This window comes from Anguilla anguilla, chromosome 7 (assembly GCF_013347855.1).
Source record: "Anguilla anguilla isolate fAngAng1 chromosome 7, fAngAng1.pri, whole genome shotgun sequence".
Lineage (NCBI taxonomy): Eukaryota > Metazoa > Chordata > Actinopteri > Anguilliformes > Anguillidae > Anguilla > Anguilla anguilla.
Window position 1 is genome coordinate 16,683,209 of NC_049207.1, and position 12,400 is coordinate 16,695,608.

The 12,400-nt window shown below is 45.5% G+C and overlaps 1 protein-coding gene across 3 annotated transcripts in view; it reads right to left on the reverse strand.

The window, feature by feature from the left end:
* LOC118231615 (cadherin EGF LAG seven-pass G-type receptor 1-like) overlaps window positions 1–12,400 on the reverse strand; it is an 82,446-nt gene that overhangs the window by 9,563 nt on the left and 60,483 nt on the right. For all 3 annotated transcript variants that reach the window (XM_035425612.1, XM_035425613.1, XM_035425611.1), the window contains exons 9-23: window positions 11,789–11,955; window positions 11,141–11,326; window positions 10,760–10,873; window positions 10,298–10,472; window positions 9,525–9,666; window positions 7,663–7,783; window positions 7,329–7,512; window positions 6,738–6,839; window positions 5,912–6,006; window positions 4,375–4,584; window positions 2,584–2,767; window positions 1,905–2,048; window positions 1,188–1,374; window positions 601–768; window positions 102–228 (exon numbers count right to left, since the gene is read on the reverse strand). In XM_035425612.1, the coding sequence (XP_035281503.1) occupies window positions 102–228; window positions 601–768; window positions 1,188–1,374; window positions 1,905–2,048; window positions 2,584–2,767; window positions 4,375–4,584; window positions 5,912–6,006; window positions 6,738–6,839; window positions 7,329–7,512; window positions 7,663–7,783; window positions 9,525–9,666; window positions 10,298–10,472; window positions 10,760–10,873; window positions 11,141–11,326; window positions 11,789–11,955 (2,306 nt within the window). The remainder of the gene's footprint in view (window positions 1–101; window positions 229–600; window positions 769–1,187; window positions 1,375–1,904; window positions 2,049–2,583; window positions 2,768–4,374; window positions 4,585–5,911; window positions 6,007–6,737; window positions 6,840–7,328; window positions 7,513–7,662; window positions 7,784–9,524; window positions 9,667–10,297; window positions 10,473–10,759; window positions 10,874–11,140; window positions 11,327–11,788; window positions 11,956–12,400) is intronic.

The window sequence follows — 12,400 nt, forward strand, 5'->3', positions numbered from 1 at the left end:
GATTTTGGGGGGTGGGGGGACTTTAAGACTCAGCTTCCTGGTGGTTAAGATTTCACACATTTCTTTGGATGTTAGGAGATCTAGAGGAAGCGACACGGTACCTCTCGGGTGGAGATGTCCATGAGCACGGCAAAGCTGGTCATGTGGTTGCACTGGCAGCTGATGTGGGTGCTGTTCCGGAACACCAGGTCGCACCCCTTTGATGACCAGCCCCCCCTCTCTCCAATTCTGAACCGAAACACATCAGCAGGGATCATTAACTCAATGCATAGCATCTCGGATGTGGGTGGTTTATGTCAATGTCAAGAGAATTTTAGATGAATAAGAGAGCAGACTCATCTCTGCGCAGCATATGAGAATGTCGTATCAGAGTTACAGTACATTAATGTTCTGCATGACAGCAAGCTCATCTCTATGTGCCAGTGTATCATCTGCACAACAGAGCTCATCTGTGTAACACATGGGAATGCTATTTGAATGTTACAGCATGTTAGCATATGAAAGGCTCCTCTCTGTATTTTATATGAGAATGCCGAGTGAACATTGTGTGAACGTTGCGTGAACGTTGAGAGAACGTTGACTGTGAGGGAGCAGACTCACCCAATGGAGTGGTTCCAAAAGACGCAGACGGGCTTGGTTCGCTCCTCTGTTTCCAGAAGCCGGTAGTCCAAGGTGATGGGGCTCTCCAGGGGGGTGGGCAGGGACCCCTCCTCGCTGTAGACCATGGCGCTCACGATGGGGGTGTTGATGATGGGACGGTTGGGCAGCCTGCGCAGGGACGGGAGATAAGCACACATTCTCAGCTGTTCCTGTCTCCTGGCAACCGGCCAAGCGGCTGAATTTGCTGCCCCCATATAAAAGTCAGAGCCGAGAAGCAGATATTGTATATAAGCGCTGTCAAACGGTTTGACATTTTCATGAGGGAAAAATCTATTTCTTCCACCACTGCTGTGTCTCCTGTCTGCAGTGTATATGGGGCTGATTTAGATTAACAGGCTACGATAAAGAGTGTCTGATTCAGACCAGCAGTTGTGAGGCTGTTGGTGAGACTCAGGAATGACAGTATAACTCTGGATTATGCCCTAGAGTCTGCATATATCACTGCAGGCCTGGGATATAGAGCGGTGCTGTAGGTATCAGTGCCAGAGCCCAAGGTGTATTTTGCCCTGGGGGGGGGGGGGTCGAACCTCATGCTCCGTCGGTCCGGGTCGTATCGTTCGGGCAGGAGCTGGCCCAGGGACCGGTAGACGATCACTACGGCGACCGGGCGGGGCCCCGCTAGGCTCTCGGCATGACGTTTCTTCTTGGCGGGAGCCGCGTCGTCCTTCTCCGTCGTGGGGTTTGTCTCTGCGGGGGTCTCGTCTGTAGGGTTCACTGTGGGATACAGTCAAACAAACTTACTATTAGGGATTTGTAGCAAACTTACTACATCATTGCTGAACCTTAAAACATTTATAAATCTGTCTACCTGTGTGTCCAACAGTTTGTGTTTCAAATACAGGCATAGCACTAACTGCTTGTGTGTGGGCTGTATGCATATAGATCTCATAGTTTATGTGTGGAGCTTTTCTGATAAACCTGGAGCTACTGCTCATATATGGAGCTTCAAAATCCAGCTTTACTCTGTTTGTGTATTGAGCTTTCATACACACTGATAACCAACTGTGTGTTCGGCTTTCATGTAGAAACATAGGCATAACAGCTTGAGTGCAGAGTTTTCATAGAGAGGAGGTAGGCTAAGCATGTGCATGCTAATGCAGTATTTACATGCTGCAGATATGAGCCAACAACAGAGACTACAGTACAAACAAAGATAGAGTGTTTCCACTCTCAACAGGTCTGTTTACTGTATGTCGGCAGGCAGACAGGTTTAAAATGGTTCTGGGAACGGGAGTAATGCCTGCCTTTGTCCTTTGTCGGTTTGAAGGTGAACTCTGGGAACAGTACGGAAGACTCCAGGTCTTCAGGATAAACCTCCTGAATTTCCTGAAAGCGAGGGATCTTCGCGAGGTCTGGGCTGGAGGTGTCCAGGTAATCCACCACAAGAACTGGCCACAAGAAAAAAAGAGAAAATAACTGCACGTTAAGCACAAGCAGTGCCTCTTACTAACCCACTTTACCTCATCTCCCATTTATTTTTTATTATGATTACCATTAGTTTGCTTAGTAGTGGCCTTTACTAATGCTGAGCCTAAGGACCCTATATCACACACCTCATCGATTCATACAGCCTGAAGTTTAATGGAGGAAAGCACAGCTGTCTACCTAACAATACAGCATGCCCCCTTCATCATTCTGGTTTCAATCTAATTCCCTACATCAACTCTACACTGCCCCCATTTTTCCATAAATAGTAAAAGCAAATGTCTTCTAAGGCTGAATGTGTGACACTGCTAGCACCTTTGCATTACACTGCATTACATAACAGTCATTTAGCAGAACGACAAATTTAACCATGCAAAGCAAGAACCAAAATACAAATGTTTAACACTTGGATTATACCATACCTACAGATTATTTGGCAGACTACACAGAATACATACAGAAGCTGCACCTTGAAGTAATAACGGAGGAGTGACTCACTCATGTTGTCTGTGACTATAGTGAAGGGATTCAGGTGGGTCTTCCTCATGTTCTGGGCCACAGTGCTGGCGTACTCCTCAAAGTTCCGCAGGAGGTGGGCAGTACCCCCTTCCGATCGCTGGATTTGGTCCCAGTGATCCTTGTTTTCTGGGTCCAGGATGGCGCTACCCGCTCTGATAAGGTTCTGGAACATTCACCAAATGCACACGTCAGTGAGATGGTCCACAGATACAAGGCTAAAGCATATGAGCCCTGATTTACTGCAGCTCCCTGCACATCAAACCCTGAAAGCCTATATATGATAACCTATAATACTGAAACTTGGATTCAATGAAGATCTGTACCTAACCGTCCTTTTAAATGCAAATGCTCAGTTAAATACAGGTTCTGCTTTTATAAACGCTAGGATCATTTTCCAATTCAATTTAACTGTGAATTCACTCAATCCACATTTGAGAAGGAAAAAAATACTAAACTGAATTATGAGTCAGCCTGAGGCCAACTGTTGATTGAATCCAGGCCATGGTCAAAAAGACAGAATACTATGAAATAATCCTCCACACTAGGAAACATTATAGACTGTATTTTACATTTTTGATTTATAAATCATAAATTGAAGATTCATAAAGTTTTGATGTTAGCAAAAAGTACATGTGCAAATTCCAGAGTTTCATAACTTCATAAGATAAGACATGATTTGTTGGATAAGAGCGATTCAGAAATGAGGGATAGAGTATTAGGTGCATCTACTTGACAGACACCTGATTCAGCAGATGGGGCTGGGCAGACAGATGGCAGGGAGATGGCCAATACCAGAGAGAAAGTTAGCAGATTGGCTACTTGGGTATGTGTCTGAGAACAATTTAAGAACATAAGAATGCTATAAATAAGAGAACAGGCCACTGGGTGCATCTTTGACTCATATCTCTAATTCAACATGGAGGTCCATTTGTGTGACCACAGCAACTGCAAAATGCAATTAATTCAACAGTATAAGGCCCTGAAATATCAAATCAAAACCAGGAAGTCGCACATTGATCCCACTATAGCACCTGTATTCTCTGTCCTCTCTCCTAGCCAAACCTCCATGGCCAGACCAGCATGGTCAAAAAGATAGAGGTAGGTCTATATTTCAGTTGTGGAGCTGCCAAGGTGCTCTAGGGCAAGGTCCCGAGGCCTCTGGCACTATCTCAGCAAAAGACGTGTGGCCCATGCCAAAAATCTACACTGACAGAGCAGGTTCCAATCCCAGCCCATCTTTCCTTGGGCCTCCTTGCTCACAGCAAGCACATTAGTCACTGTGCTGTATTACTTACACATAATCCCCTGAGCTCTTTCTCAGAGCCAGAATCACATGCTGAAACAGGGGAAATCACCTACTGAGAAAAAAATGCACAGAAAACTTGCACTAACTCATGAGGATTTGGGAAACTATTAACGTCTTTAATCTACAACACACTTTAAGAGGTTCAGCCGAATTTCGTAATGGCAGTCATTTCTGAACTATGTGGACACCCCTGCAGTTCCACCAGAGTATTAAAAAAAAAAAAAAAAAGGAATAGTGCACTTATTCTTGATTTCCAGAACAATGTGAGGCTAAAAAGTGGCATTTAATCAAATCCCTTTGCTTGTGAGAGTGCAGAATCACAGAAAATACATTGTCCAGTTGCTGCAGCCAGCAGGGGGCACTGTTACCACAGGGCATCTCAAAGTAATTGACCTTATGAAACTTAATAAGGAGCAGGGAAGTTAGCCTCATGAATAAGTGAAGCAGGCCCAGTGCTGCTGTACCTGGGTGAAATCTGCATCCTTTGTGGCGGCCAGGTTGAAGCCCTGCTGCTGGCTCTCGTACTGCAGGATCCGCGAGATCAGGTGGTACGCCGTCTTCACATCGTTTCCATAAAAGGCGTCGGTGTGATTGGTGGCATTCTGGAGCATGTGAGCAATGGCCTTGGACCTCTCAGCATCCATCATGGACTCGTTCCGGTGCATCTCCTCATTCTGGTGAGGAGTCCGAGAGGGAAGAGTCACAGGCAGAAAAGTTAAGAGAGCAGACCCAGTGTTGTCAGTCAATTTGGGCAGTATGGGGGGTTAATAAAGGGAAAATGAGACGTGTGCATCAGAAAGGTGTGCAAGTCAAAGAAGGTGGTCAGAAAGGACACTCTAAAAGTGATCAGTGAGTCAAATCAGAAGGAAGTCAGGAAGAATTCAGATAGAGCCAAAAACATCAATGGAGAAATATAGCATGGTGTCACTATAGCCACCAGTTTTCTCTACCATGCGACCATCAGGGACTTACATTTCAATGGTTATCCTCCTGGGGTCCCCATAAATACTCCAACGACACAGTTGTGACTAATCATATAATTGAATTTCTAATTGAGACATTTATTTTTAAAAACTTAAGTGACCTAATATGGGGAGAGTCAGGGAGGAAAGTGAACATGGATGGAAGTTTAAATGCTGCGAAAAGCATGTCTTTGAGCCAGTGGGTCTCACTCCTGGTCGTGGAGAGCCACAGGGTCGGCTTGCTCTTGTTGTTACTCAGCACTGGAGTAGCACAGCAATTGATCAGTTAAAGCAGTCAATTACACAGTTACTTCAGGTCACCTGGTTTCTTGGGTCTGAATCAGTCACTGATCTAAAAGAAAGAATAAAAAACCAGCAGACTCTGTGGCTCTCCAGGACCAAGATTGAGCATTGCTGCAGTAAAAAGAAAAATGCGTCCATATAAAGCAGGTTTTTGTCTTAGCCCAGCACTAAGACACCTGATTCTATTTAAGATCTTGATTGAAGACCAGGATTAGTTAATTTGTTGAATTAAGATTTATTTATTTTTTTAAAAGTAACTTTTTTGTGTGTTATATAACTGTTCTCATTTTTAATTTGGGCATTTCCCAATTCTTCTAACAAAACCTAACATGCCCCTGTACAATATTTTTAAATACCAAATGTTGGCCAGTACACATTGTCAGTAAGTAATCAACCTGAATGCGTTGCTTGTAAACATCACTGTCATTCATCGTCTGTTAATTAGTGGCAATTACTTTATCAACTTAGACTGAGGTATTGCAAAGGGGATAATTGAAGAGGCTTGACAAAGAGGCTATCGTGACCTCTAGATGGCGGGAGACTGAAGAACCATGCGAGAAAACAGGGGAGACAAACTTGTGGCCTTAGTCATCATATTGGAGAATCAGAGAAGATTTATATCATGGTGTCATATAGGAGAATCCAGAGAAGATTTATAGCAAGGTGTCATATAGGAGAGTCAGATGCATTCAGAGTGTATATGAGGGACGCGCTCATGTATTTCCTGGAGACGTACCAGTTTCTTCAGCTGGGAGAAGGTGATGGTAGTGCAGTTAAATAACTCAGGAGGCAGCCAGCCCTTCTCATCATTGCAGTGTCGGATAGCCGTGCCTGTGGGGGGGGGGGGGCACAAGGGGAGTGCAGAAATATTTAAGAATAACTAACAGAATCTCAACTGTTGTTTACTGTCCACTGTATAAGGAAAAAAAGATTTTTGTTTAAGAGAGACAGTGTCACCTGTGCCAAACAGAAATGCCCTACAGACCAACCAGGACCATGCAGTTGAAGGGGCGCGGCATGAGGTAACCGAGGTAACCGGGGTAACCGAGAAGAGGGCAGGACCTTTGAGAGATTAGGTCGCCACGCTCATATCATTGCTCTACTCGGGCTTTGTGTCTGTTCTGCTTTCCGGAACAATCAAGCAGAGGCCCAGTCCACATCCGTCTTTACGAGCCACATTTATTGGCCCGCAGAAATCCTTTGCCCGACTCTGTCCCTAAAATGTGCCAGACCATAATAGGTCAGACCATCCGCTGGTTTCCACGGAAGCGCTGCCAAGTCCTCCCAACAAAGTGCAGTGTTTGTCTGGGCCTCCCTCTAGAGGCCTGGCTTCATTAGCAAGCCCAGCCAATCAAAATGCTTCATTAGCAAGCTGGACCAATAGGGACAGCCTCCAGAAAACAAGTGAGAACAAGTAACTTAGCAGCCTGAGAACATTCAGGAAGAGAACCAGACAAGATGGATACTGTCTCTGGCAAACTGACATTTAGACTAGACATGTCTCAGTTTTAACACCTTTCACCTGAAGCAGAAACCAGCTAAATATGTTTAGCAGCACTCACCAATAGATCCTTTGGGACAGTTCACTGCAGCCGGACGACCAAACTGGGTCTTGGGCCACCAGATACCTGCATCAAAGGCCTTGGGGCAGCCCTCATAAACCACTGGAAATGAAAGATGTAGTGGGTTAAAACCGAGTTCCCCGCCAATGTCATTAAATGTCGCTAATGAGCCTGGGCAATAGGGCCGTTAACAATTCAGCTTTAGGACAAAAAAAGAAAAGACTCCCAATTAAATTGATAATCATCTAACACCAGTGCATAATATGACATTCAGTGCACAAAAAAATTCTCATGCAATTAAAAAATAAAAACTGTACCACTGGAAAACGGCTTTCATGTTGCATCCTGTAGTCAAGTGCTAAATATAAAGAAGTCCTTCAAATACTTTTTGTTCGCTTTGAAGATACAGCCAATCCTGCCACAAGGTTAACTTCACACACTAAGATGACAGACAAATAAGAAATCTGCAGCCTAAATATAATCAGTGTGGAGTAGGGTCTTGGGAATCCATTGAACCTGAAACCTAACACAGAGTGTCTGATTAGAGTGGCGGGTGGGGAGGGTGGTGGGGGTGAGATGGGAGGAACGTACCCTCGCAGCCACTGATCGTCACCTCGGCGAAGGGGTTGTGACACCGGTTGCACTGGCGGCCGATCACGCCCGCCTTGCAGGGGCACTGCCCGGTCTGGGGGTCACAAGTGCGAGAGGCGGCGCCCAGGTGGAAACAGTCGCAGGGGAAGCAGGTGTCCCCATCCATCGGTTTGTAGTAGTTATCCTGCAGAGCGGTGGGAGAGTTAGCGCCTCCTGCTGGCTCACCATTCCCACAGCACATGGACTTCAGTTAAAGCCAACTGTATGAGGAAATGCTTGCATTGCATGTTCATGGCAGCACACATGGTAGGACACACGTGACTGTTACTCTCACCTTGCAGCGACACTCTCCTGTTGTCTTGTTGCAGTCGGGACTGAAGCCCTTGCTGACATCACAGTCGCAGGGTCCACAGACTGGGTTACCCCACCAGCCATGAGCACAAGGCTGGTCCACCCTGCGTGAAATTGAAACCCATATGCAGAGCCAGGTCACTGACACTAGAACATTCCATGGCGTCTGTTCTCACTACCTCTGAATTTTTTGTGCACATATACATTATGTATATACTGGCAGTTCATGACATATCAAATAAAAATGATGTAAATGCAAGTAATTACATTGATATTGTAGGCAAACAGGTAAATGAGGACACTGTCACAATGATCTAGACAGCTGGACTGGGCACAGATTTCATTTTTCCACTTTTAAACTCACATTCACCAAGTCTTTGCTGATTACCATAACAATTACTTATGCATACAAAGACAGAAATCTACCCATGTCAGTACTTTTCAAAGACCTATACTCAAAGTAATATTCTGTGGAGGAAATTGAATATGACTTAAATGACTGTAATACGCATCCCTGAGGGAAAAGAAGCAATGAAGATATATAATCCATATCATTCTCATGCCCTGGAACCAGCAATCATTCATCCTTATGTGAAAACATAGAAATGAGACTGAAGTCTACAAAAATATTCTGTTGGACGGTGCATATGCTCAGTACCAGAAATGTTAACACCAAGATCAACACACAGGGGTTTGATCTGCAATGCTTCTCGAGACTACTGGGAATAGTCATTGAATTCCTCCTTCAAATTGAAGCCAGCTATGGAATCTGCCTGGCAATACAGTCCCCAGACAAAATGATGGTCCATATTGAGCTGATTACCACAACATCAGGTCGTTAAATCTTGGCATGAACTAACACCTAATAAAAACTGCAGCCTGTCTCTGTGACAAGTATCAAAGCCAGTCGAGGGCAGGTTCCCCACAGGGTTAATTAACATAGCAATAACATTAATAATAAGCAATGCTGCACAGACATTGGAACCTGACCCAGCTCACAGCAGGTCCATTTTGATCATTTCCTCAGCTGGGTTGAGACTGTGCTTGGACTGTCACACACCAACCGCAAATGACGTTCACACTGCCAGCCACACTATCTCATTACATTACATTACATTACAGGCATTTAGCAGACGCTCTTATCCAGAGCGACGTACGACAAGTGCATCAGTTCAAAGTACAGAGGTGCAGAAAAACACACTAGAGTGAAGTAAATATCGTAGTGTCAGAAGTGACCACATAGATCAGGACTCCAACCCTGTAGGGTAACCTGTTCAGCAAATAAACAAAACAATCCTGCCAAGTACAAAACTAGCACTGAAATCACATTTGCCTAATCAGAATCAAACAAAACAATCCTGCCAAATACAAAACTAACGAGATCGCATTAGCCTAACTAGGTACACTGACGTAGAGTAAAGCTAAACTAGAGGCTAGGGAGGGGTGGGGATTATCTCTTATAACCTGCAGCCATGGGCAAGTCATAATGCTAATCTATAGGACCAAGCCTATATATCTCTTACGCTTACACACATGCACACACACTCAACACACACACACACAATCCTGTAGCAGTAATGATATACACACACTCCACACAACTGTGCATGATTCTGAAAGCTAATTGCACCATAAATACTGCATCACCCCGAGCAGCAGAAGAGCTCTGGGCTCAGTAAGAACTCTTACACACAAAGTATAAATTCCCCTACATGTGTAACCAGGTGCTTTTTTGCTGTAATACTTAAATCTATGAAAAGGCAGCACTGCTAAGCTCGCTCCTCCAGGGGTGGGTGTGGTGGGCATGGGGTGGGGGGGGAGGCAGGGAGCAGGGGGTGGGCGTACTTGTTCTCGCAGTACTGTCCGAAGTAGCTGTTTCCACACTCGCAGGTGTAACCATGGGAAGAGCTGGGCTTGTGGACACAGCTGGAGACGTGTTCACAGGGGTTGAGGTGACAGGCGTCCACGCAGTCCCTCCCAAAGAAGCCTGGAACGGGACAGGAAACAGACCCATCAGTGACAACAAGGAATACATGATACCTGCAGTAAAAACCACAGGAGTGTGAATGTGAATGCATCTGACAGTGTTTGTGTGCGTATGAGCATATGGGTTTATGTTTGCATACATCAACTTGACAGTGTTTACCCTGAAGGCAATAAGAAAAGGCTCAAACAAACTACCTCAAAGAATCAAAAAAGAGCTTTGTCACTGAATATGAAATTTGCAAACATTACCCTGAAATGCAGGTTGTGTTAGATGTGGTTTTAATACAAATATACTGTTAAACGAATAAAAAGCCACAGAGGAAGGGAATCTTTGTTCCTGAACAGTTTCTGTGTAGAGAGGTTTTAACAGTTTATGAATAGGATGGGACTTGACAGGAACACTGTGATCAGTCTCATCCTATTCCTGATTTGTCTGATGAATGAAGAAAAGGGTTAGGCTCAGTTCGGCTGAGTTATATGGGTAGGAATAGGGTTAGTTTAAGTGAACAGGAGAAGTACTGTTCAGACACAAGTCTAGGTTCAGTGTAAAAGGGTTTAGGAAGAGAGCTGGTCTCAGAATAAAAAGGGCTGAGGACTCGGTAATTGGGCTGGTCATTTGGGGCGGAGTTTACCCGGGTCGCAGACGCAGGTGTGGGTGTTCCAGTCGTCGCTGCAGTGGCTGTGCTCGGGGCAGATGATGGAGTCGCAGGGGTCGGCCAGGTCGCAGCCGTCCTCCACGCGGATCTTTTGGCCCTGCTCCATGTTCAGGTTGGCCGTGTTGGTGGACGTCTCCCCCATACGGACGCCCTGCGAGGCACCACAGTTAGCCCACCGGCAAACACGCCATCCCAACAGCAAAGTATGGCAGGTGTGCATACAGGTGAATACAGGGCGAATACACACATAAAGAATGCACTACATCTGACCTGGAAACAGGTGTGCAACACAGGTGTAAATGTGTGTAGCATACAGATGTAGACAGGTGGTGGAAACAGGTATGCAGAGGTGGAGATGTGCACAGGTATCAAATCAGGATATTTGTGCACAGGTGTGAACAGGTGTGCTGATGAGGACAGGTAGGGAGGGGGACTCACCTGCATGCAGCCCTGGAAGCCCTGCTGGACAGACCCATCCTTCTTCAGCAGCCCGCCCACAAACAGACTCTTCAGCTTCAGACCTGGCAGCTCATTCCCAATCTCCACCGTCCTCTGTGGAGCAGAACCCCAGAGAGTGTGAGTCAACTACCCCTGGTATTGTTTTATACCAAACCCACTGGTACGGTTTTATACCAAACTCACTGGTACGGTTTTATACCAAACCCACTGGTACGGTTTTATACCAAACCCACTGGTATGGTTTTATACCAAACCCACTGGTACTGTTTTATACCAAACCCACTGGTACTGTTTTACACCAAACCTACTGGTACTGTTTTACTAAACCAGTGCCATTTGCCTGATATTTGAATATTTTACCTGGAACATGCCATAGTCTAAGGACACCAGGGCTGTGTACTTGAGGTCTTTCCCATCCTTGCTGCTGCTCAGCTCCACCAGCACGTGGTGCCACTCCCCGTCATTTACCCGCACCTGGGAGAACTCCAGCACCGCTACCACTGTCTCTCCCAGGAGCACCTCGAAACACACATGATTATTCCTGATCTGAAAGTGGAGAGAGAGGGAGAGAGGGGTGGGGAGAGGGAGAGAAGAAGGGTAAGGGGGTGAGGAGAAGAAGAGAGAGTGAGAGAGAGATGGAGATCCTTCAGCCTATTGCTCAGTGCAGTAGTGAAGTGTGAGGTCTGCTGTAGTACAGTACAGTAGCATACAGAAGATCATAAAGTGCACTGCTTCCCTTTTGTTGGTCAGGACATACATATGGGCTGTCAGAGAGCTTGAGCTGGGCAGCGAGAAAAAAAAACTGTATCCCATAAACTCTCCATTTACTTCCACTCAAATTAAACAATTCATTTGTCATTGTACATACAATTGTTTTTACGTTTTAAAAAAATGGGGGTGGGTCACAGAGTGTAGTATCCACTCCCATAACGGTTGCTGTGGAGGTTGCCAGGGTGGCATAACACCCCGTGTTTTGTCTGGAGCGCTGAGGCGGTGAAGCTCTCTCACCAGTATGTTGATCTGGGACGAGGCTCCAGCGTTGGCCTGCATCAGGGCCCCGCTGCTCTGCCGGGTGCGGAACATCAGGCCCAGGTACCAGGGCACGGCGATGGTGATGTCCGGGTCGCTCCAGGACACCAGGGCGTGGCCGTTAAAGTGCTGAGGGGACGGCATCACTGCAGAGAGGGGATTACAAACAAAAAGAGAAGATGAACACTGAAACACTAATCACAAGGGTAGACTGGATTCAGTCAGAGGTCTGTACTACATCACGGTTAATACTCGTACAAAATTTTTTCTTAGATTCGTTGTAAATGTAAAGCATTATACAACACATCTACACAGGTCTTCCGAATTCCAAGTGAATGTTGATCTGACTTGTTCAAGGCATTCATCTAATGCGGAATCCAGCTGCTGCAATTATTGTACCTGAATTAACGTATGTTGCAATTATTTTTGTAATTATATTCACAAACCAAACAAAAACTATAGCATATTTCAAAAATAATTAATAGAAAAAGGGAGATCTCAAAAAACGAGACATAACTAACAAGACAATACATTCAAACCTCAGGGAGAATTGGCTTAGTCAGACTAAAATCATGCAAACTGTTCACTGTG